The sequence below is a fragment of the Chelonoidis abingdonii genome, chromosome 2, assembly GCF_003597395.2.
Source record: "Chelonoidis abingdonii isolate Lonesome George chromosome 2, CheloAbing_2.0, whole genome shotgun sequence".
Taxonomy (NCBI): Eukaryota; Metazoa; Chordata; order Testudines; family Testudinidae; genus Chelonoidis; species Chelonoidis abingdonii.
The window spans coordinates 77,997,811-78,023,049 of NC_133770.1; the positions used below are offsets into that span (position 1 = coordinate 77,997,811).

The 25,239-nt window shown below is 41.7% G+C and overlaps 1 protein-coding gene across 4 annotated transcripts in view; it reads left to right on the plus strand.

Moving 5' to 3' along the window:
• RBMS3 (RNA binding motif single stranded interacting protein 3) overlaps positions 1 to 25,239 on the plus strand; it is a 1,007,942-nt gene that overhangs the window by 333,363 nt on the left and 649,340 nt on the right. For all 4 annotated transcript variants that reach the window (XM_032790015.2, XM_075062478.1, XM_075062476.1 and 1 more), the window contains one exon: positions 6,075 to 6,248. In XM_032790015.2, the coding sequence (XP_032645906.2) occupies positions 6,075 to 6,248 (174 nt within the window). The remainder of the gene's footprint in view (positions 1 to 6,074; positions 6,249 to 25,239) is intronic.

Sequence of the window (25,239 nt, forward strand, 5' to 3'; positions counted from 1 at the left end):
AGTACTATATAAATACTAAGAACTATTTTTTTTACCTCCGTTAGCCTTTAAGCATCAGCTATTAAAAGAACTAATTCCTGACAGTAATTAGACACAAGGAATAGTAAGAGTTTGCACTTCTGTCTCTTTCACCCAAAGATCTTAAAAGCACTTCAGAAACGTGAGTAAATTTAGTCTTACAGCACTCCTGTGAATTATTATTAGCCATATTTAATAGATTAGGAAACTGAGGCACAGAGAGACAAGGTGATTTGTCCAAGCTTCCAAAGAGCTTTTTATGCAGCTGGATATATATTGCAGGTAGAAATGGGCAGAAATTTTTGGGGGGATTGTTTTTTGTCTCGTAACATTTTTTGATGAAAACAAAATTTAATTTACATCAAAGATTTCTACAAAGGTTTTGATTTTCTTCAAAACACTTGATTTTTTTTCCATTTTTTGCTGATAGCTGAAAATGTTTTGATTCCTGAAAAAACAAAAACAAAAAATGTCAAACAGACATTTCCCACAGAAATTTCTGATCTGAGGAAAAGGCCAGTTTTCACTGAACTTTAACCAACCATTTTGACCAGCTCTAATTCCAGATGGCTTGACTCCTAATCCTGTGTCTTAAAGACATGATCATCTTTGCTCACTTCTGGAATAGAGTCATGCGATGCTCAGTGTATCCCCTGACACCTTAATGTTGGTGGTCAGAGTAGATTCCTTTCTTGACTGCCTGACATTCAGATAACTGCAAATTTTCAGAAGATCACATCGAGGCTGATTAAATTGGAAATCTCTTTGCATGTTGGCTCTTTCTAGAGGTTAGCCACTGAGACGAGGGAAGCCAAAAATAGTAACTCCTCTTCTCTTATCATGAAACAGATTGGAGAAAAGGGAACTCCCCCCATAACAGCAGTTTTTATAAACCTTCCTCTCGCATCCTGGATGAGATGTTTTTTAAAGAGCTTCTATATTGAATTTATCTATCGAGATGTTTTACAATGCTCACAACTGTAACATCTTAATGCGTTACCACTTCTGAAAGCAATAACAATCTATATCTCTTTGGGCTTGACAAATGCAGTTTTGCCTCACTCAGACCCTACAGAATGCTGTTGGTAGGATAATTTTCCTAGCCCGTAGCTTTGATTATGTCACTCCTTTCTTTGCATTCCTGCACTGGCTCCCCCTTTTTGTATCGCATGAAAAATAAGATGCTTATATTCCTTTTCAGTCAATCCCTACCTTACCTATCATCCCTTATTTGATACAGGGCTGTTGATGCTCGCCTTCTTCTGATGCCAGCCTTTGCCCACTTGTTACATTTTCAAACCTACTTTCTCCCATGTTGCCCCACATGCTTGAGAGGAACTTTCCATAAACATCCACAAAGGTACCTCATTCTCCACCTTCAGATCCCTCTTCAAAACTCTCCTTTGCTGTGATGCATACAAAAAGACTTGACAACAACTAGGCTGCTGGTGTGCAGAGACCACTGCCCATCTTGTTGACCAATACTGTCTTATTGTTTCCTTGTACACCTTCATCTGGTTGTCCCTTGTCTTAGATGGTCAGCTCCTTGGGCAGGGGCTGTCTTTTTGTTCTGTGTTTGTACACCATTTAATACAGTGGGGTCTGGGCCCAGGACTAGGTCTCCTCAGAGCTATGGTAATATGAATAACTAATAATAATTAGTAATAAGGTGAGTTGGTCTGGATGAGGTAAAGGGCTTTTAAACTGTAGCAAAATCTCAGGAAGGGGTTGGGGTTTTCCAGGCAGCTGGCTACGTGCACAGATCAGTGACAGGAGCAGCTCCCTCCCACTTCCTGCCCAGGCCTGGCTGCCAAGGAAAGCAGCCAAACATACTGAAGGGGCGGTGCAGCAGGAGGACAGAGCCCTTCCCCTCCACAGGTAAGGGGAGGAGGACAGGGAGAGTGTGGGGGCCCCAGGCTGGGAGCAGGGTGGGGAGGAGACACATGGTGCAGTCACATTTCTGTACCTTTAGCTTGTGTCCCCCTAGTATGGGGAGGCACCAGTAGTCTCTGGACCATTGGGGAAATTATAGATAGAAGATGTAACAGAGAAAGAGAGAGAGAGAATCTCTAGGGATGATAGTTTTTCCTCATTCTGAACATTAATGTTAGGAGAAGGTGAGTCTTTCTGAGGTTCTTCACCGTTGTCAGATGACAAGTTGGGGTGGGAGAGTCTTTACTGGGGAGATGCAGAGCATGGGAAACAGAAATCTCAGTTGAGCTTTCCAACTCCTCGTCCGCAGAGTTTATTTTATCTCATATAAGCTCTGAAGGGAAGGGGTCTGTCTTTTATTGTTTGTGGTATTGTCAGCACTTATGATTTTATTGCACATCTCATGCTAGTTGGTGTGTTTCTTATAAGAGAATGTCAGCTTTCATTTTAAAAAAGGTAAGTTTCTAGACATCATTGTTGCAGAGAAAAGCTGAAAAATGTGACCCAAGTGACCACTAAAGACAAATTAAAAGAACCCCAAATTTGATGTTTAAATATATCATTTTGGAGGCTTGTCTCTGATTTTCAAACAATTGGGGGTGTTGGCAATTCTTTGTATGTTTGTACAGAGCCCCACACAACAGGACATTGGTTGCTGCAGTAATGTAAATGATACATTAATAATCTGCAACTGCCAATGTCTTTTTATTTTCCAGTCAGCCACAAATATTTTTCACTGGCCTGTACAGTCCAGCTATATCAGACCTAATGATGACTGGGGAAAATCTTGATGCTGTACCATAACACAACATAAATACAATATTCTATAGAGGGATGAACAGTCTTTCTGCTCATTTATAAGGTAATTTAATGAACAGTCACACTTTAATATCTGACATCTACAAATGGCAGAGACCAAGGCAGCATATGATGGCTGTCTGTCTGTCTGGACTGGTCAAAACAAAACCCAGCCCTTTTTTTCCATGTCGAAGCAAATCTACCAGAGTGCACAGAGAGAGATTTGTCTTTGAGAGGTGATATGAAAGATAAGTAATATGTCAAATAAAAGATATTACATTTTTTGTTCCTTGGGGAAAGGATGTAAAAAAGAAAACTTGAGTCTTTCTAGCCAGAGCTGTTTTCCTTTGACTTGCCATGATTTAGATTCATATAAAAAGATCTATTTGAAAGAAGCTTCTTTAACTATAGGGGCAGGTTTTTTTCCAAAGCCTTTTGTAAATGAACAAAGTAACCACTTGTCACATACACAGACTAATGAGAGTTGAGTGTGGGTTTTAGTGTTCATTCATATGCTTTGTATTCAGCTAGTCGTCAGTTAAATCTTTAGAAATCACACCACAGGAATCTTTTAGTTGGGAGTGGGGAGGGGGGACGAGAATCTAGTGAGATACTGAGAACTGTTGGGCGGAAACTGCTCTTTACACGCTTCCTAATCTGCAGTTCAGGAAATAAACATACACAGGAAGTCATTTAGCCTTTTCTTGAACTTATAGTTTATACAATGTGTGATAACCAAAGCATTTTTTCTGTACTTAAACTTTTAAAAATAAAATTAAATAAATACAGTATGTGCTATTAGTGCCAACATGCACTGTAAGTTCCAATTTGTAACAGCCATTTAAATATAGTATTAAAATGGGAAAGATGATGAAAATTTTCCCTGTCTCTGCTGAGTCTTCCCTTCCTTCCCTCGTCTTTCCTATTTAGCTATTTCCCCCTCCCCAACAAAATTCAGAACCAAAATATTAACCAAATATGGAACAAACATTACTTTTTCACACCATCACTCTACTCGCTCTGCTTGTGTTATATCCTTTCCCCTTACCCTATCTGTCTGTCTTGTCCACTTAGGTTGTAAGCTCTTCAGGACGGAGACTGTCGCTCATTCTTTACAGTGCCTAGCACAAAGGAGCCCTGATCTTGGTTGGTCCCTAGTCATTGCAGTTATAGACCTCATAATAATAAAGTATTATTGTCCTCTACACAACTATATTAAATTATTTTGATGTTGAAGGGAGTTTATATTCATGATTGCCTAATAATGGACATGTTCTTAATACAATCTACATGTAAAACATAATCTGTGTTCTTGAAAAAGGTGTTTTAAAAATAAGTTAAACTGCATTCCTCAGAGTGCAATGTATGGTGGCTCCATCTAAACATACCCCAACTACTAGGATCAGCATTTTAACATGTGTTTAGTATGTCCTTTCGACTTAAGTCATATTTTCCATTTTCCTTTATGATATATCGGTTTTACTTGAGGGTACATTTGTAAAGAATGTTGAGTTTGATTTTTTTTAAACAAGATCGCATCCTGTTCCCATTAAAGTCAATGGGAGTTTAGCTGTTGACATAACAGAGAACAGGACTGATAAGTACTGTGGCAAATTGCCGGTACTGTTCTCTGGGTCTCGCGCTTTCTCTTCTCTGGGGTAGGTTCAGGGTGATATTGGTTGCCTCTGAACCAGTTCTTAATCACTCCCCTAGTGTCCTTGGAGGAGGGGAGTGGAGAGGGAGGGACCTGGGCCCGCCCTCTACTCCAGGTCCCAACCCAGGGGCTCTGGGGTTGTGGTGAACCACTTGACTAGCGGTTTCTTCCCCTGGGTTACTTCCCTCTCATACCCGTCAGCTTGTGAAGGGCTTCTCGCCTCTCTTCTATACAAGCCTGGTGCCCCTTACCTAGGGTTTCTGTTGGGCTTCCCAATCCACCGCAGCACTCCTCCAAACCTTCTATTTCTCTCTGGACAAACTCTTCTCTTCTGCAATCTGCACTCTGCTCCAATCCAACCTTTCTCCTTCAACTACCACCCCCTGTCTGACTGAAGCAGGGGTTTATATCCCATGACTGGAGTCAGGTGCTCTGACTGGAGTCAGGTGCTCTAACTGGAGTCAGGTGCTCTAATTGGCCACAGCTGTTCTAGTTAATCTAAAGCAAACCTTCCTCCCTTGGCAGGGAATAAGGCCCCCTGCTAACATTCTTATGCTGCCCTCTGGCCATGCTGTATCACAGGACAATTCACTGGTGTAATTTGAATCAATGAGTGCCAAATTTCATTTCCTTTCCCCTGTGAAGGGGAAAAAACTGTAATGAAGGAGAGAAGAATAAAGTGAGAAAATATGTTCAGTATTTGAATTGTTTTGGAATCCTGGGCAAATAATTTGGTCAAAAATGTATCCAGTTTTTTGTTGTTTTGGGGGGAAGGGAGGGGAAGATGGACCACAAAGGCTGAAAGTGATTTTATTTCTTGTCTACAAGACCAGTGCTTATCAATTAAAATAGTCCTGAGGTATATGCTACAGTGGAAACAGCATTCTGTAGTAAAAAGTTTAAAATATCAGGAAAGAACATACATGATTATTAGTGCATAGACAATTTGGGTCAGTTTGCCACATCTTGTAGATGAAGGCATCAAGTTTGTATTTTCAGTGGGTGTGGTTGACTGTAGCAAATATATTATGGCCGTATGTTTTTAAAATGACAACTAATTTTGGGTGGGTCAGTTTTTGGGGGCCCTGTTTAACAAATCTTTGGTCCTAAAGCCTGTTTGTCTTTCATGGGAGGTTGCAATTTTCTAAAATTAGGGACAGCTTTGTAATATTTTGCCTTGCCCCAACCCACCATATTTTTCCAAGAGATGGAATCACCAGATCTGAGGAAACTTTCTGAGCACAGGTGCTAGATTATTCACTTTGAAGCTCCTTAACTAGTCATTGGTACAGTAGATTTCAATTTTCAGTTCTTACCAGTGAAAGAAGAAGGAAATTTCAAGAATCAATCTTGTGAAGGAATCCTATATGTAAATTTCAAACAGCTCCTCAAATCTGTATCACCATTAAATTCTCCTCTTGATGTGTGGCCCAGTCTAAATTCCAATAATCATTCATTCTCCTATATTTACTGTAGAACAGTGCTACAAATTGCCTTCTATTTTTTCATCCTGAAATGATGCCTCTTTCACTTCCTTAATGGGAATGCTCCTCTTTGTTCATGATAGCATGCTGAGATATGTGTATAAGAGTATTTATTAAATTTAGTTGGACTGTTTGTAATATATTCTAAAAGCTATTTTTATATTGCATTTTTCTTTCTTTCTTGATAGTCCAGCTCCACAGTGAGAACGTACCAAAACAGTAAATCAAGAGTGACCATGAGCCCTGGCTTTAGCTCACAGTGGAACAGCAGCCAACCTGCTTGGAACACATACACCTTTCCAAGAGCAAGCTTGCACTACCAGTCCCATGCCAGCTACACCTACTGTGCTGGGCACCCTGCTGTAAGTAATTGGCCTTTTATGTACCCTTTTATAAAAATTCAGTTTAGCTTCATATTAAACTATTGTTATGAACATTAGTTGCAATTTTGGGCGGTGGGTGGGGGTGGAAAATTGTTTGTTGCTCCCTTTTATTTTCCTTGAGGGTTGCTATTAGATAATAAGTGAATTCTCTTTTGCTTGGGAGAGTGTACATTTTAAATTATGTGGAGGAGTCAATAAAGCTGGGTGTCTCTTGTCATCATAATAGGTTTTGCTAATATTTGTTTATTTGTCATCATCCCCAGTGAACATAGTCTATCATCACTAGGCCACTCCTGCTCTCCTTTGTAGTTTACATGAGCAGTTGGCTAAGGAGGGGGAGAGAAAGGAGGAGTGTAACTATTATTGCATTTTCTATTTTGACAGCTGTGAAAGGGTCACAGTTGATGGCTATTAGAATGGTATTTGCTCATTTCTGAAAAGCTAACTGCACATAAAGCCCAGTGGCTCTTTTAATTTCGGCTTCAGGAGGTCTTCAGGTTTGAGCGGAACAACAAGGAAAGATTTTGCTAGTGTAAGCAGTCTGTTCTTTCTTTGGCTCTGCTCTTGACTTTGATGTCTGTTAATTTTGGGATTTTTTTTAGAAATTCTAAAGGACAAAGTTTTAATATCTTAACACCCTGCCACTTATAGGTTAGGAAGCTTTATCATCCTCTAGTACATTCTAATAGGAAAATTTTTTAAAAAAACTGATTTATTGGAAAGTGCAACTTAATTTACAGGGGAAAATTTATGATGTGTGATGTGAAGACATGGTTGCAAGATTGATTTAGACTTAATGTTTTGTCAGCAAACTTTTAGCCAAAAAGTTGCTTAGAAAACATCTGACACAATAATTGTGATAAATGAGAGGAATGCTGCAAATCTGACTGCTTTTTAAAATTATTGAGATATCATAAATCTCTGTAGATGCTGCTGTTTGCTATATTCCATTGTTTTGAGTTTTAGGAATTGTAAAAGTTGTCGGGGGGAGGTGCCGGGGAGGCAGGGGCGACACAGCTGGAAGCCTGTTGATCCTTCTGATTTAGAATGTTCTCTTAAATAAAGGGTCATTGTAAAGATTTACTTTATATTCCATAGATATTTAAACTGTCTTACCTCTCAAAGTTCGATTAGTGATCATCATAAAAAAATGCTTGTGAATTAAACCTAAAGTCTGATTATGTAGTGTACCTAAGGCAGACAGGCAGAATACTACACTACCATTAGATGGTGTAAATTCACAGAATGTGGCTCTTCATCCTGCTAACTTAGGTAGCAAAGTAGCAAGACAAGGTGGAGGAGGTAATATCTTTTATTGAAGCAATTTCTGTTGATGGGAGAGAAGTTTTTGAGCTTACACAGAGCTCTTCTTCAGGCCACCTTGTCTCCCTAATATCTTGGGACTGATACAGCTACAACAACATTGCATATGTAGAAGTGTGTCAGCCAAGGTATGAGAGCCTTTTTAGGCCAATTCTGCAGCCACTCTTTCCTTTTTTGAGACCAAAACTGGTAGTAACTCAATTAAAATCGCTTTATTCATGTCATTTTGTCCTAGTCATCAGGGCAACACACTCTAATATGTGGTTATTTGAAGCAACTCTTCAGTTTTGAAAGCCAGTCCAGCCAAGTGCTGGGTTGGTAGAGATTCAATACAGAGTTGTGTAAACGAATGCCCTGATTAGAAACACCAAAAATAAATAGTTAAACATAGGGGAAGGCAACTGAATTGACATTAGCATTTAATTCTGCTGTTAGCTTCCACAGTTGTTTCATAAAGCTTCTATGGTGATTTGGCTGAAGTCATCTCTGGCATTTTGTTATGGTGCCAGCTCCCCACTTTAGTTGGACTGATTCCATGAAGTGTCAGCAGCAGGCTACAAGGGGTTAGATTGACAGCTGGGATAACACTATATAAATGCCATCTCTTGCACACAATTTTTTTCTCTATTCCAGCTCTTCACTGTTAGTGCCCCTTTATTTGTCTGCATAGCTCTGAGAGTTTTTTCCTCCAGCCCTGTGCCAGCATCAGAGTTCTCTTTGAACATACGTAATTGGGTCATTGTGGTGTCTTGTGTGTTGGTTTTTGCCTAATGTTTCATTTTTGGGGGTGAGATGAGAGGGTTTTCAAAGCCAGGGGTAGCAGCTATGAAGGAAAACTTGTTCTTAGAGCATTCTCTGTGTGTTCCCACTCGCGAGATGCACCCGTGGACGCAGCTCTGATGGTGATACCTCGTAATGGTGCTTTTTGAAGCTTTCAGGTGCACTTCCTAACACTTCATCTCTCTATTCATGAACATTCTGAGCATGAAACTATAAAAGGGTCCACCTCACTTCCTTCCAGCCACAGCAACAGAGGAATGTGGACCTCTTCAGGTCCATCATACACAGATCCTTCTCTGTAAGAAAAAACAGTACCTTAGTGCAATACTCTTGTTAGACATTAGTTCTAGTGTGAAAGTTAGCATGTCTGGTTCATCTTTATTTTTAAAAGATAATTCTATTTCTTAGGTTAAATTAGTTAGTTTTGGGGGTTGTTTCCGATGACCAGATTCATGGCAGATCCAAAAGCTAAAAGCTCTGGCTTCAAGAGGTGTATCCCTTGCCCAGCAATCTTCATGGCATCAGATGTCCATACCAGATGCCTGTCATCCCCTGAAGAGGGTCAGGTTCCTTTAAGGTGCTCGATTTGCATCACTTTTACTCCAAAGGCTTGCAGAGAGCACCAGAATAGGCTATAAACTGGGGACATGTTTTACAATTCCACACGTTGATAGACAGAATGGCAACAATGTTGAAACTTACTTTGGTCTCAATAGAAGAAACCTACCACCCTGTTTTTAAAATGGAACTAGCAAATAAGAGCAGCAAATAGGAAGGTTTGCGAGGGAGTTCTCCTGGTAAAAGGGGAGTGACTATGTGACCCTTCGAGTGGGTTTGTTGTCTGTTAGTGTGACTGTTGTATGCTTGCTTGCTGTGCCTGCTGAATTTAAGTTTATAGGGCGGTCTGCTTGGGGGGGGCTGTGTACTGAACCTACAGTCCTACTAGGCAAGGCCAAGAGCTTCCTAACAAGGCTCTAGCTTGTCATCCTCTGATCTCTAATCCCTTTAGGATCCCTTGACAAGGGAGCAGAGCTAGTTTAGGGAGAACAGTGGCTTAAAAAGCAAGCTCATAAGCGACCAGAGGAGTTAGTGAACAGGGACAACAAAAGGGAGTTTAGAGAGGGATCATGAGAGCCAGATACGCCTAAGAAACATTTTCTAAACTTAGGCCAATTACCATCCCCTAAAAGGGGAAAAAAATCCATGCACAAACAAACAAAAAGACTTCAAGAGTAAAAATAATACAGGCAGAAGTGCAGCGGCAGAATGGGGTGATCCAGTTTATTGCACTCAATACAGGATGTATGATTACCTGCCTTGTGGGCAGGTGCCACACGTATGCCTTCGGTGCAAGCAGTACATGACCCTCAGAGACCAGTTCAGCCACTCTTGAGACCTGAGTACCTGAACTGGAGGAACTACGGGAGACAGAGAATTACGTAGACGAGACTTTTCCGGGACACAGCAGAGTGATCCCATCCACAATCTAACAACCTCTGTGCTGCTAAGGAGGATGAAAGTTTCAGGGAAGGAGGACATCAAGCTGGAGTGGAGGAAAATGATCCCATAGTAGGGGCTATCCTTTCAGATGATGCCATGGTATTCTCTTGCACTGATAATACTCCTCCAAGGGAAGGATCACCAATGATTAGGAAGAGACAGGTAATAGTAATGGGAGATTCAATCATTAGAAATATAGATAGCTGGGTTTATTATGACCTCATGGTGAATTGCTTGCCAGGTACGAAGGTTGTGGACTTCTCGAGACATCTAGATAGACTTATGAACAGTTCTGGGAATGAGCTGATGGTCTTGGTACATGTAGGGTACCTATGACATAGAGAAAGGTAGGAGAAGCCAAATTTAGGCTACTAGATAAGATATTAAAAGCCAGGACCTTCATAGTAGCATACTCTGAAATGCTCCCAGTTCTGACTGCTAGAAGCTGGGACTGAATGATGGGGTGGATCACTTGATAAATTGTCCAATTTTGTTCACTCCCTCTGATGCATCTGTCACCAGCCACTATCAGAAGACAGAATACTGGGCTAAATGAACAATTGGTCTGACCCGGTATGGCCATTTTTGTGTTGAGTTATCCTGGCTTCTCCACCTAAAAATAAAATTCCTCTTTCAATTTTAGACATACTGTTGCAACCTGCAAAGGCAGTTTGGGCTGCTTCTTCACTGAATTGGGATATTTTTAAAAAAAACTATCAAATTATATCAATTTTTCTATGAAGGATTTTCATTTTTTCATACTGACTCAACTCCTAATTCTTTAGTTGTGGCAGAAGCAGTCCGAAGTATGAGAGAAACACATTCCACTTGTTCTCACATGGAGGGAAAGAAGATAGACAAAATTACCTGAAAGGTGCTTTCATCAGTTTGCTTCTTATCAAGATGACACTTTACCAAGAAGTTGCATGATCAATACCACTTATGGAAGAAAATGGCCATATCTGCCAAAGTGTTCCCCACAAAGCAAAGGAACCTTGTCAATTCCTTGATAATAGATGGTGAAATAATGGCTAAACATTCTCTCTGAGTTACGCTTAATGTTTTCAGGCTCTACAGCAAGAGCAGTCATGTCAGCTATCACATTATGCAGACATGCTTGGGTTCAATTGTCTACTCTCCCACCTGAAATTAAATCAAAATTAGAAGACCTTCCCTTAGAAGGTGATCTGTTATTCCATAATAAAACATGAAATACTAGAGAAAATGAAAGATGAGAGATCAACTGCAAGATCACTGGGTGTCTACCAACCCCCAAGAAGAAGAGCTTTGGGACCAGTCTTCAGATACCTTTTTCTGTTCCTCATCTTATTTTTCATGAAGGCATCAGTTTCAATATCAACCTCCTCCTTCCCAGATGCAGCAAAGGAGGAAGTCTTGAATGAAAGGGAAGCAATCTTCATCTTTGGGATCAAATGTCAGACATCAAGTTGATGTGAGGATTGCTAGCATCAGACCAGTCTTCTACCACATCTCCTCACCACCTTTGGGAGACCAACTTCCAGATATGTCAGTGCTCGGACTCTACCGCATCACAAAGATGAATTATTGAGATAAGGTAAGATGCTTACACAATTCAGTTCCTTTTGCCTCCTCCACCCAAGCCCCTGCACCTCCATTCCTAATCAGAGTTTCCTGTCATGAAACCTGTTAAGATCAGAGCTTCACTCTCTGTTGGAAGCAGGAGCCATAGAGGAGTACCAAGGGAATTCAGAGGTCAAAGTTTCTAATCCTGGTATTTTCTGATACTGAAGAAAGATGGAGGGCTTCATCCCATATTACTCTTGTAGATCTGTATAAACTTAACTCCTTTATCAGGAAATTCCAATGCTGCATGTTGACACTAACATCATCATACCCTCTCGTATACTCAAGATTGGTTTGCAGCTCTGAGTCACAAAGATGCATGCTCTCACATCTCTACCAGACTGAGGCACCACAAGTACCTTCATTTTTTGGTTTGACAAGACCATTTCCAGTACAAAATCTTACCTTTTGGCCTATCCACTGTATCCTGGCTATTCACAAAATGTCTACCCATCGTAGCAGCTCATTTTCATGGAAGGGTATCATGGTTTTTCTTTATTTAAATAACTGGCTGATCAAAGCATCATCAGAGGAAGGCCTTTCCATGGACATAGCTTACCCATGTTCCCTGTTCAAAAATTAGGACTTACGATAACCTAAAAAAAAATTCTCTTCTCCTAAACAAAGCAACCTCTTTATAGGAGCAGTTCTCGATCCTCAGATAGGCAGACCTTTTTTCTAAAAGAAAGATTCCTGAAGTTTCAATCCATCTGTGACGTTGTACTCCATAATACTTTATAGAAATAGGCTTATGAGTGTGAATATGACATAACTGGAATATGTTTTATGTTAGATATGTCATGTAATATCTTTCCAAAGGTTATGTTCTTCTGCATGTGTTCATCCTATTCATATGCATGTATCATTTTTATATCTGAAGTTATGAGCATTGGCTTTATGCTTGTATTTAAAGTGTTTGCTGTAGAAAGCACCTAAGGCAGATTTGGTCAACATAGCGTGAAGGGGTTATTCAAGTAATTGGGAGTACTTGGCTAACAATGAACCTTGATAGCTGCCAATCCCCCCACATCTGATGACACATCTGAGCTTTCCTAGGAGCCTCCTGTAGAAGACTGAGTCATACATGGACATGTGACTTGCCCGTGTGATTCCAAAACTGCATTTTGTAGCTGGATTCTACACAGGGGGCGATAGGGGTTTCCACCCACAAGAGAGAGACTCTATATGCCCCTGTGAAAACCCCTCCATTTGGTCTTCAGCTGGCACAAAAGATAGCCTCTCCACCCCAAGGAGATGCCTGAAAGAAACTGGAACAAAGGACAGTAACCACAGGGGTGTGAGTGATTGCTGGACCCAGACTAGGAGGAAGTCTAGTCTGTCAAAGAAGCTTATTGGAACATCTCTGAGGGTGAGATTTACCTGCATTTAGGTTTTACTGTATTAGGCTTAGACTTGCATGTTTTTGTTTTATTTTGCTTGGTAATTTACTATGTTCTGTCTGTTATTACTTGGAACCACTTAAATCCTATCTTTTGTATTTAATAAAATCACTTTTTATTTATTAATTAACCTAGTGTATGTATTAATAATTAACTGGGGGGGGGCAAACAGCTGTGGATATCTCTCTATCAGTGTTATAGAGGGTGAGCAATTTATGAGTTTACCCTGTATAAATTTTATACAGGGTAAAACAGATTTATTTGGGGTTTGGACCCCATTGGGATTGGGTATCTGAATGCTGGAGACAGGAGCACTTCTTAAGCTGTTTTCAGTTAAGTTTGTGGGGGACACAGTTCAGACCTGGATCTGTGTTTGCAGCAGGCAAGCATGTCTGGTTCAAACAAGGCAAGGTACTGGAGTCCCAACTGGCAGGGAAAACGGGCTCAAAGCTAGTCTCAGCACATCAGGTGGCAGTCCCAAGGGGGTTTCTGTGATCTAACCCGTCACATCGTCATAGTGGGGTGTGGTCAAAATCCTACTCAGAAAATAGTTTTCTTTCTATGTCTAATGGGCCTCACTGCTTCAGCCATTTATGTAACACCTTATATTTGGCTTAGGATGAGAAGTCTGCAGCATTGGCTGGCTTAATTACAGACCAAACAAAGACAACATGTTGTGGTTGACCATATCAAGAAAGATACTCCTAGCCATCAAAAATGAGGCGGTTAGGTAAACAGAAATTAAAAGGTACAGCACCAAAAGTAAAATCCCTGCAAGTCGCATGGAAACTTTTAAAAGACACCATAATAGAGGCTCAATTTAAATGTATACCCCAAATTAAAATACATAGTCAGAGAACCAAAAAAAAGCCACCATGGCTAAACAAGAAAGTAGAATAAGCAGTGAAAGGCAAAAAGGCAACCTTTAAGAAGTGGAAGTTAAATCCTAATAAGGAAAATAGAAAGGAGCATAAACTCTGGCAAGTGAAGTGTGAAAATATAATTAGGGAGGCCAAAAAGGGTTCAGAAAAGGACAACAAAAATGATTAGGGGTATGGAACAGCTGCTGTATGAGGAGAGATTAATATGACTGGGATTTTTCAGCTTGGAAAAGAGACTACTAAGGGGGGATATGATAGAGGTCTATAAAATCATGACTGGAGTGGAGAAAGTAAATAAGGAAGTGTTATTTACTCCTTCTCATAACACAAGAACTAGGGGCCACCAAATGAAATGAATAGGCAGCTGGTTTAAAACAAACAAAAAGAAATATTTCTTCACACAATGCACAGTCAACCTCTGGAACTCCTTGCCAGAGGATGTTGTGAAGGCCAAAACTATAACAGGGTTCAAAAAAGAATTAGATGAACTCATGGAGGTCCATCAATGGCTATTAGCCAGGATGGGCAGGGTGGTGTCCCTAGCCTCTGTTTGCCAGAAGCTGGGAATGGATGACAGTGGGATGGATTACTTGATGAATACCTGTTCTGTTCATTCCCTCTGGGGCACCTGGCATTGGCCACTTTTGGACGACAGAATCTGGGCTATAAGGACCTTTGGTCTGACCCACTATGGCTGTCCTTATGTTCTATCCTTGGTATGGTGGAATCAGTGTTGCAACTTTCTAAATGAGGTAGATTTCAACCCCCGCAGCTCCATTAGGAGCAACCACTTCAGATGCCTCCAACCACAGGAATGGACAGTGCATTTTAACAAATTAATACTTAATGGCCTTTGGAATTCTCAAGAAAAGAGACTGCATACAAATACACTAGAGTTGAAAGCAAAGTGTTGGCCTTTCACATCTTTTCAGTCTCAGATCCAGAGCATGATAGTGCAAGGTGTTGCCATCATGTTTTCTGGAACTGCCTGAACAAGGAGGCAGATGCTCTGCCATGTTGGTGTATCCAGTGTGTTTATCCTGTAGCTCTACATCAGCAGGCAAAGACGACAATCTGTCACGTTAGCAGTGCAGGGATGTAATAGAATTGCTTGAAGGATCATTAAAGACACTTGTGGGGGTACCCAGGCATAGATTTGTGTGCAACCAGACAGAATGTGAAGTATCACATTTTACTCAGGAGCAGGGAGAGCCAATTTGTCCGTATCAGATGCCTTTCTACTGGACTCCCCCTCCTTCCATCTCATCCAGAGTGTGATAAAGAAAATAAGACAAGATGGTGTCAAAATAGGTTAGCCTAGCATGGGCAAAGCAAAAATGCTTTTGGACCCTCTTCAGCTCTCCAAGGGTGTGTACAGACCTCTCCTGTTGTCTTCAGATTTATTAACAGGAAGGCTGAATTTATCCCCTTTCCCTGCTCCTTACTGCATGAGCTAGAGGATTCTAGTGAATCTGGAGAAACCCTGCCCATTAGAACTGCAACAGCTATTGGTTAACTCTAGGAAACTGTCAACTGGAAGGTGCTATGATCTTGAATGCAGTAGCTTTGTGAACCAGGCAAACAAAAAACCTATAGATTCACTAGTAGCATCAATTCAGTATATTCTGGAACATGTCTTCTTGAGGTCCCTTCCAGACTTACAATTCTATGATTCTATGTCAATTAAACATCTCAGGGCTTCCTAAATGCTCCTTGAAATTTCACCTGGCAGCTATAGCTGTCCACTATGCATTAACAGACAAGTCAGTTTTTGTGCCTGATACAGTAAAGAAACTTATGAACGGACTTGTCAATATGTATCCACTGATTCAGATCCAGTACTGTTGTGGGATCTCAGTTTAGTCTGTACTGAGATAATAGGGCCTCTTGGAGAGTGTTCTTTGTTTCACCTAATTATAAAAACTCCTTTCATCATATCCATAACATCTACTAAGTGAATGAGTTAACTACGTGCCCTCATTCCTAATCCTCCATTCACCCTCTTTCACAAGGATAAAGTAGTACTTTGTCTTAATCCTAGATTCCTTCCCAACGTGGTGTCTGACTTTAACCTTCATCAAATGATTAATCTGCCAGTATTTTCCCCTAGACCTCACACTCACATGGTGAGCCACAGCTACATATGTTGGATGTTAAAAGAGCTTTGACTTACTCTCTTAACAGAACCAAGGGATTTAGAAAGTCTCCTAGTCTGTTTCATATGCAGATAACCATAAGGGACTCACACCTTCAGAGATGTTAAACTGTGCATGGAGGAAAGCTATAAACTAGGATCGGTTCCACTTCCTGTATGAATTAGGTCACTCTCTACTAGAGCAATAGTGCCTCCATAATGTTTTAGATGTGTGTGAATCAGAATGCAGAAATCTGTTGGGCTGCAACTTGGAGCGCTATACATACACTTACAAAACACTACTCCCTAACCGAAGCTCAGTTTGGCAGAGCAGTATTTCAGTCAGGACTCTGTGTCCCACCTTCCTTACGTGAGGTACTGCTTATCAAACTATTCCATGCAGAGGACACTTGAAGTACCTGTAACTAGATCTCTTTGAGATGGTCTTGGCATATTCATGTTCCTCATCTACCTGCACCTCTTCCTCAGTATTCTAATGGAATCTTAGTCCTGAGGAAGCGATTGGAAGGAACTGAAGTGATCAGAACAACACACCCCGTTTAATAGTGTCGCCCTCCAAATGTTGAGGATGTGAGTGCGAAAAGAGTCGGAGGGGTGTGTGAGTGCTCCAGTGGGCACTGTTATGAGATGCTTGTACAGTCAGATACAAACCTTCCAGTGCACCCTGTGGGTGTGAATAGGCAGAGCCCATCATGAAGAACTCCAGTTACAGGTATGTAACCTTTATTTTCTAACTCAAATTTTACAGTACTGTACATTCCAAAGAAATGAAGGTCTGTGTAAACTCCACGAAGTCTGCAGGCAAAATCACAGAAATCAGATTCTTGTCCAAACAGAGCCCTTAACTATTTACTTTAACCATGTATGTCCTGATTAATCAGAATAGGTGAAGGTGGCATTTTCTCTCTGACTAAATAATGTTCCATTTTAAGGATCACTTGAGACTTTGTGCGATATGGCTCTTAACTTGTAAATTTTTCCTCTCAGGGAAAGTCCCTGCATGATGCTGCTGCAATTTTTCCAGGTGGTATGTTACCATTTTGTGTGATGTTGAGCTTTCCTTCTGTGATACTACCATGTAATACCTAAAGATATTTAAAGACTGATTTCATTTCCTGTAAGGCGGACTTGCAGAAGTAGAGCAACTTTCTCAAAATCAGGCTGGACAGCAGCACTCTTTTAGTATTGGCCAAATTTTCTATGATAGGTCACATGCTACATAGATCTGTAATAAAAATCACAACCTCATTTAATCTCTTTGGAGTTCAGTGGATATATGATGTGCAGCCCATCCAAAGCAGAGCTACTCATTTCTCTATGGGGAGATATGCCGTATAATTCTGCATTCCAGTGAAGTTTTTGGCATTGTGGCAGGTGCAGGGAGAGACTTTGTTGCCCTTCATTTGAAGAGTGTGGCTGGGAGGATTAAATCATCATGCAATTCTGTATTTCCCCCCATCACGGCTAATTTCCAAGATATCTCTGTGAAACAGAAGCTGTCGCCTTTCTGATCTGCCCTGAGCCTCCTGCCTGGTTCATTTTGTAATGTCACAAACGCTGGATTGTGGATTCATGGAATAGAGCAGGGCTGATTAGAGAGGCGAAAGCTTCCTCTTACACATGTACATCTTGGTAATCAGCAATGATGGGAAAGGAAATAAATAGTACAGAACATATGAATTGGAAATGCCTTTCTAAGAACCCTTCTATTTCCCTTACTGAGCTCTGAGAATCACTCCACTTTCCCTATTTTAACCTTAACCCTTTCTTACCTTCAAGGACTTTCCAGCAGAGAAGTACTGGGTGGATTTGCTTTGCTGAAGCCCACCGCTGCCATTCTTTAACCAGACTTTCTTGGAGTGCTCGTTTTCCTTGCAGGATTCAGATCAACCCTTGACACTGAGCTTAGGTTATGCACTCAGCAGCACAGGGCATTGTGTCTGTGATGGGGTATACAAAAGTCCACACTGGAGAACAAGGGATTCAGGAGCAGCTGGGGCCCATGCAGCTCTGGCTGGCCACACCTGCCAAACCTGCATGAGCTGGAGGCAGAGTTTAAAAGGGGAAGCAGAGAAGCTCAGAGGGGGGCAAGCGGTGGAAAGAAATATACCTCTGCTCTGGGAAGGAACAGCCCAGGACTTCATTGCCTGACCCCTGAGAACCCTGACCTGACCGGGTCTGTAAAGGAGAGTGGTGACTGTTTGGGAAGGTCAGAAACTTTATTTTAAGTTCAGTCTGTTAATTTACCCTGTGGGGGCCGGGGGGGGGGGGGAGAAGGGGAGCTCAGGTAGGAAGTGATCCAGAGAGGCAGCTAGTTAGCTGCACCCCAGGGTGCAGAATTTAGCTGCATACCACTGGGTTCTGATCAGAGGCCAGATGCCAGGGTGGGCCTGGGCTCCTGTACCAACACCTACAAGTGGGACAACAATGGGAGTGTACCCCTTGGTGGGAAATGCAGCTAGGGAAGGCCCTGAATACACAAGGGTCCAGACCCCAAGTCCTGGAATTAAGGAGAAAGGTCTGAAGCCCTTGTGGGCATCAAAAGACTTCTACGTTCTTGGACTTTTATTTTTGAAGTACCTGTACAAAGGCATTCACTTGCCCTTGGAACAAATCAGCCAGAGACCTCTTCTAAGTGCAATCACCAGTGCTTTTTATTTTCGGTGCTAGTGCCCACCACCTTCTATTTACAGTCTGCTCCAAACCAGCAACCTAGGGGACAGCTAGCTTCTCCAGCCAGCAGGAATGAACAGCCTTTGGCTCCTCCCTTTCCTTTCTTTTCCCTCTCCCCCACCAGCCTTATATAGCCCCCTGGCTAATAAGGCCTGCAGGTGCTTCTCTTCTAGCAATTTGGCACGGCCTACTCAGCTAGCCCCAATTAATGCTTCTTAATTGGAGCTGGGCTAACAGAGGCCTGGCTCAGGACCTCCTGGCCAGCACCCTGTTACAGTACCCCAAAAGGCGTAGACTGGAATAATTGACCCAGCTGGAGGGGTGAGCCGCAAAAGAAGGGATGAGACCCTACAGCACTGAGGTGTAGAGAAAAGGGGGGATGTCAGGGAAGGGGACAACCTGCCACACCCTGCCTAACTACTAAGTGACACTGCTGGTGAGGGTCACCTTTCGCTGTCTGTTACAGGGCACTTCCAACCAGTGTGTAAAGTACATCAGTGGCATTTTGAGTCATGAAATGAGCAGAGAATCTGACATAATCTTGCCAGCTTGCTCCCCAGCTTTAAAGCTCATTAGTCTGTACATGGCCAGGATGGGGTGAGGTTTAAAGCCAAAAGGCAGGGAGGTTTATCACCAATAGCTAGTTTTGTGTGGTTGCTGATGAGAACTTACAAAACGCTGTAAGGGAAGAACTTAAAAGGAGAAATGAATGAAGAGAAAATGGAGAGAATAGCAAATCTTCATTCTGGGATATTAAAGCAGATACTTTAGTATTAAAGCAGAGCTGTGCTAGTTAGGAGGATTGTGGTGATGTGATCACTGCAATTCCGAATGCTAACAGGTGACACAAATTATTGAGTTTATCTATTATCACTATCTACAGGAGCAAAGCCTCAAAATAGGAACTTATTAGGCTGCAATACATTTCCATTGTGGGAGGAAAAATATTTCAAACTCCAAAACAAATATGTCTCTTAATTAACTTCCCTCACCTTTCGCACTTTCTTATAGATGAGACAAATTGTACCAGTGACTTTTAAGATTGCTTTCAATGCTGCCTCTTTAGGCCAGTTTTTCAAAGCAGCAATCACGTGCAGTTAATTCAGATCAGATCAGTTTATCAGCTCAGTTCATTGTAGTGCTTTCATACTCGTTCATGTGTGACAGCCCATTAAAAATTGGCCAGGCCTTTTAAAACATCACAAAATCCACAAATGTGTTTTACATTCAGCCTTTGAGTTAGCTGGGCATATTTGTTTTGTGTATTAACCTTTGAAATTGAGCTTCTTTCCAGGGTTGTAGGGATAAGTCACTGGTAATGTAGCAGTTTAGTCAAGGTAATTTACTGTATTTTACCTTCTAGAGAATTATAGCATAGATTAAACCCTCCCCACCACCACACTTGGAAAATGTGTTAACTATAGGTCATGACTTCGTTTCTCTTCTACAAGTAGAGCATGCTGCAGATCCTGCCTGAGAGGCATGCAAAGGAGTAGTGCTGAATCTACAGAAGACCCTTTCTTCGGTCCCCCACAGTGTTTGGTCTTTTGAGGTCTAAAGAGGAAACTAGACCATGACAAGGAAAATGGACATTCTCTGCAGCATTGTCTCCCACCCTCCAAACCCATTGGCCTACCTGATGAAAATAAAGGCAGGCCATGTCACCAGCATGGGCTTTCCTTCCTGTATTAGCTGTGCTGCAATGTGCACTGCAGCTAGCAGGAGGAGCCTGTCAGGATTTTCAGACCCACAGGACTTCAAATTCATGCAGCTTTTTGGGGATCAGGTTTGATGGCTGCACACCTTTGCCGCTTCCATGGGAATAGAGCTCTCTGATACTAAAGTGAAGGGTACTGTATAAAAACATGTGTAGAGGGAGATGTAGTGTACGAGGCCAACCAACAGAAGAACTCAGAGGACACAGCATATGTAAATTCATGGAATTTCTCAGCCACTACGTAGGAATGATGTGCTATGGTCCTGACCCAGCTGCAACTAACTTAATTTTTTTTTACTTCCATTGTATGCTCCCATATTATATTTTTAAAATCAATCATATTTTTAAAACCAAAGAAAACTCCAAAAATCTAGACAAGAGGAGAGACTTGGGGAAAGTGTAAATACAGAGCCCAGGAAATGTCTATATAAACATCCATTATTTTTTTAAAAAATGCTGATTTAAAGAGAGTTTTGGGGTTTTTTTGTTTTAATTTAGCAAATAGGATCTTTCTGCTTCTATTTTGCTGCTTTTCCATTACCCATTAGATGAAGAAGACAGATTGTCTTTAGGATTTGTTAGTAAGGTGACAGCTTCCTCCACGCCCCAGAGAAAGTTCTGGTATTAAAGCTGGAAGGTAGATGCTACAAACTCCCAACTGTCACATGTTTGGAGACATCTGACAGATTTTGAAGGATTGAGCATTCAAAACCAGTAACTGTGTTGCTTTCTTTTTAAATGATTAAAATGCTCAGAAGATTTCCTTGTTGTTGTAATCAACTCCTAAGGGTAAGGATTTTTGAGCCAGTCTCAAAAATATTTAATTTAAAAATATAAATAATTTTCCTGATGAGAAATGCTTCTTACTCCTCTTTTATTTTTAAATGGGGATATTGAATTAATACAAATCCCTCAGTTAAGTGCAGGTGGAATGGACAAATATTTTCCTTCTGCGCCTAGATTTGCTTCTTGCCACATGCAAAAGGGCTTTTGTTTATAACAGTGCTGTAGGTAGGATGATGTTCAACAACGTTTTCAGCAGTAGTTAATGTTCACATTTAAGCGGGTTGGAACAATTTGTTAGAAAATGCTACTTGAAAGACATTTCATTTAGAAAGAAATTCAAAACAAAGCAATTTGATAAGGTTGAAACACTAACGTTGTTTGTCATATCAGAACGAAGTTTTACATTTTGAAACTACTTTCATTTCAGAAAAAATTCTATTATATAGTAAGTTATAATGAAGTCAAAATCAAAATGAAATGTTTTGATTGAACCAAAAAATTCATTTCAGGAGAAATTTTAAAATTTAGTCATTTATTCCAATTTGGAACGAAATCAAATTTTGAACTTGCGGAATTACAACAGCCTGGTTCCTTTGAGTTTTTCTGTGCCCTTTCTAGTCCCTTTATGGCTAAAACCTGGAAATGTTGGCACTGAAAGTGAGTTGTAGCACTCACCAAAATCTCACAGATTTCCTCCTTTATGTAAACAAAAGTGTTAAACCAGTGAAGCTCAATAAGCATGGTATTTCCACTTGCATACAATAAGCATGGTATTTCCACTGCTGTATGGCAGTCCCTTGTTACTTATTTTTAAAGGGCAAACTTTTTGTAAGGGGTGGGGAGAATGTAGATAGAGGTTAGTGCTCCTTTTTCTTTTTTGCAATTATTTTATTTTTATTTCTTTGAGCCTTTCTTTGGAATATGTCACCATAGTATCTGAGCACTTTATCAATCAGTTTAAAGAATGACACCTCAGAATCACCCCTGAGCGAAGGGGTATTATCCCCATTTTACGGATGGAGAAATGGGGGCACATTGAAATTGTGACTTGCCTAAGGGAGATGCAGGATGTCTGCAGCACAGCTGGTAAAATCCCAGATCTTCTGGCTCCAGGTCTGTGCCCCAGTCAAAGATTATTTGTCATCCCTCTTTGATGGTGTTGCTTCAGTCACTGCTTTATGCACAATGCTGAGACATTCTGATCTAAATAAGAATAAAGACCCTCAGCCCTATTCTTAATAATTAAACCCATAGTTACATCATGAATGAATCTGGCCCTTGGCCCCTAAATATAAACATTTATATTTGTTGTTATTTATTAACATGGCACTTACAGGCCCAGGGACAGTGCAACCATTTAGGCGACCTAGGCGGTCGCCTAGGGCACTAGTATTTCGGGGGGTGCCATTTTCTTTGGCAGCGACCGTGGCAGCTGGATCTTCGACTGCCCTGGTCGCCACCGGCATTTAGGCGGAGGGTGCTGGGGCAGGGGAGCGCGAGGAGGGCTGCCTGCAGCTAGTGGGGGGGGGGCGTGGCACACAGGGGAACTCCCCGTCCCAGCTCACCCCTGCCCCATCTCCTCCCCGAGCATGCCGTGGCTGCTTCACTTCTCCTGCCTCCCAGGCTTGCAGCGCCAATCAGCTTAGGCGCCGCAAGCCTGGGAGGTGAGAGAAGTGAAGCAGTGACGGCGTGCTCGGGGTGGAGACGGAGCAGGGATGAACTGGGGTGGGGGAGCACCTCAGGGCGGAGGGGGAGAGCTGCTGCGGGGCGAGAGGGGCTCAGGGTGGGGAGGACGCAAGGTGGAAATTTCGCCTAGGGTGCGAAACATCCTTGCACCGGCCCTGTACAGGCCCCACTGAGACCAGGACATCATTGTGCTAGGCAGTGTGTGCACACATAGTAAGAGACAGTCCCAGACCTAAAGTCAGTCTACTTAGATAAGATGAAAAGTTGGAGGGGAAACAGAGGGCCAAGGTCACATAGTAGAACAATGGCAGAGCTGGGAATAGATCCCTGAGTTCCAAGCCAAAGCCCTATGCACTGGGCCTTGCTTTATCCTTGTATATTTCCAAGTATATGACTGAGTCAAGTGTTCTCTCGCTGAATTTATATATTACCTGTACGATTATGGAAAAGTTTCCAGTAGATTAAAACTTCCAGATAAAAGCAGAGCATAACTGGTTTTGCCTCTTGCATCTCATCAGTACCTTTCTTCTTCACTCTAGTAACCTCTCATTAAAGACTTACAACACTTGACATTTGCCCTTTTGGAGTTTGTGGAGTGTCTCTCGGAAATGACAGTGCTTCCTTTGATAGTGTCTCTTACGCTGGCCAGGACTTTTTGTTTTTGTCTTCTGGATCTCAGTGAAAATTTAACTGCAGCTTTTTGTGATGTTTCATTTTAGAGTTTCAAGCTGGAATAACTGGGTGTTGCCACATGGCATTTCTTCAGATTCCCTGATTGGCTGAACTTACTCTATGAACTCCCCTCTCTTGTACTGCACAAATGCCCATCTTTTTCTTTCTTTATGTATACATGTGGCTCAACTCTGCAAACACTGTTGGTTTAATTTTTTTTCATTTACTCCTCTGTTCTCAAGGCTTTATGGGTCAGATTGTCCTTTACATGAGAATAAACCACATAAGGGTCCTGGAAATTTTGCAGGATTTCCTTTACAGAGCTTCCCTGGTGCTGGTCTATCCAGGGTTTCATGCCCTTCTCTGTGACCCAACCTGTAGCGTGTTGTATTAATTTAGATGAAATAAATGGGCCAAAGGTGTTAACATAACCCAGTAGTCACTGTCCAGCATTAAATAGTGTTAAATAAGGTCTGGGATTTGATATACAGAGACCTCAACCTGTTTAACACCATGCCATTGGAAACCCTTTTATCCTTTTAATAAAGATACGGGAAAGAAGGAAAGTTAAAATATTTGAAATGTCAAGTATTACATAAGGCTTTCATTTCAACAACATTTCGTGTTCCCTTTCCCTTTAGCCAAAGAGAGTTTTAAAAGGAACCCTTTTCCCTGCTTCTTGGACAGTCTCTTAGATCAGTGGTTCTCAACCAGCAGTCCAAGGCCCCTCGGGGGCCACAAGCAGGTTTCAGGGTGTCTGCCAAGCAGGACCAGTGTTAAACTTCCTAGAGTCCAGGGCAGAAAGCTGAAGCCCCACTGCATGAGGCTGAAGCCCAGGGCCCTCAGCCCCACCACCCAGGGCTGAAGCTGAAGCCTGAGCAATGTAGTTTCATGGGGGCCCATGTGACATGGGGCTTCAGGCAGTTGTCCTGCTTGCTACCCCATAACGCTGGCCCTGGCTTTTATATGCAGAAGAAGAGTATTGTAGCACAAGTGAGCAGTGGCATTTTTTTAGCCTGTTGGGGGGAGGGTGCTCAGAAAGAAAAAGGTTGAGCCCCTGTCTTAGATGATATCAAAGATGGTAATTGTCCTTTTGGGGAAAAGAAATGAAGCTAGTTGAGATGGGCTGGAGCTGTTGTTATTGCTGCTTTTGTTAAAGTCCAAGCACATTTCTTGGTGTTTGGGATTGGTGTTTCTAGGGGTGCTGATGTCATCTGGATCCCTCTTTGGTCTGGTCTGATCAGGACATCCTTCAGGATTAGGATAAAGAAGATCTGTGGTCCCAGAGATGGTGGAGGTGGTAGCCATGATTGTGAAGCTTCCTTCAGTAGCCTCAGTCTGTTCTTCTCCATTCTATTTCCTCCCCATCTGTTCTTTCTGTATGTTCTTTGGCCTCAAAGACTCTCTCTTTAAGGACCAATAAAGAGCGTGGCCAGTGGAATAACCCATCCCCTCATTATTTTGTCTGCCAATTAGACCTAATATCTGACACACTAATTTTGGTTTGCTAGTTTCCAGTTTCATATCTTCTGTTTTTATCAAGCATGATTTCAATATAGTCCTTGAATTATATCAATGTGGCTTTGGCTTTTTGTTGGGACTAATTTAGTCTGGTTTTCTTGCACCTTTTTATAACATTTCCTATTGAAAATAACTTGACCTACTTTCCATGGTAAATTCCCAAGAAGGCAAAAGTTATAGACTAATTGTCACAACAAGCCATGAGCAGGGTGTTTGTCTCCCAACCAGGAGAATATCAGAAGCCTGTGGCAGATCCCTGGCATCATGACTC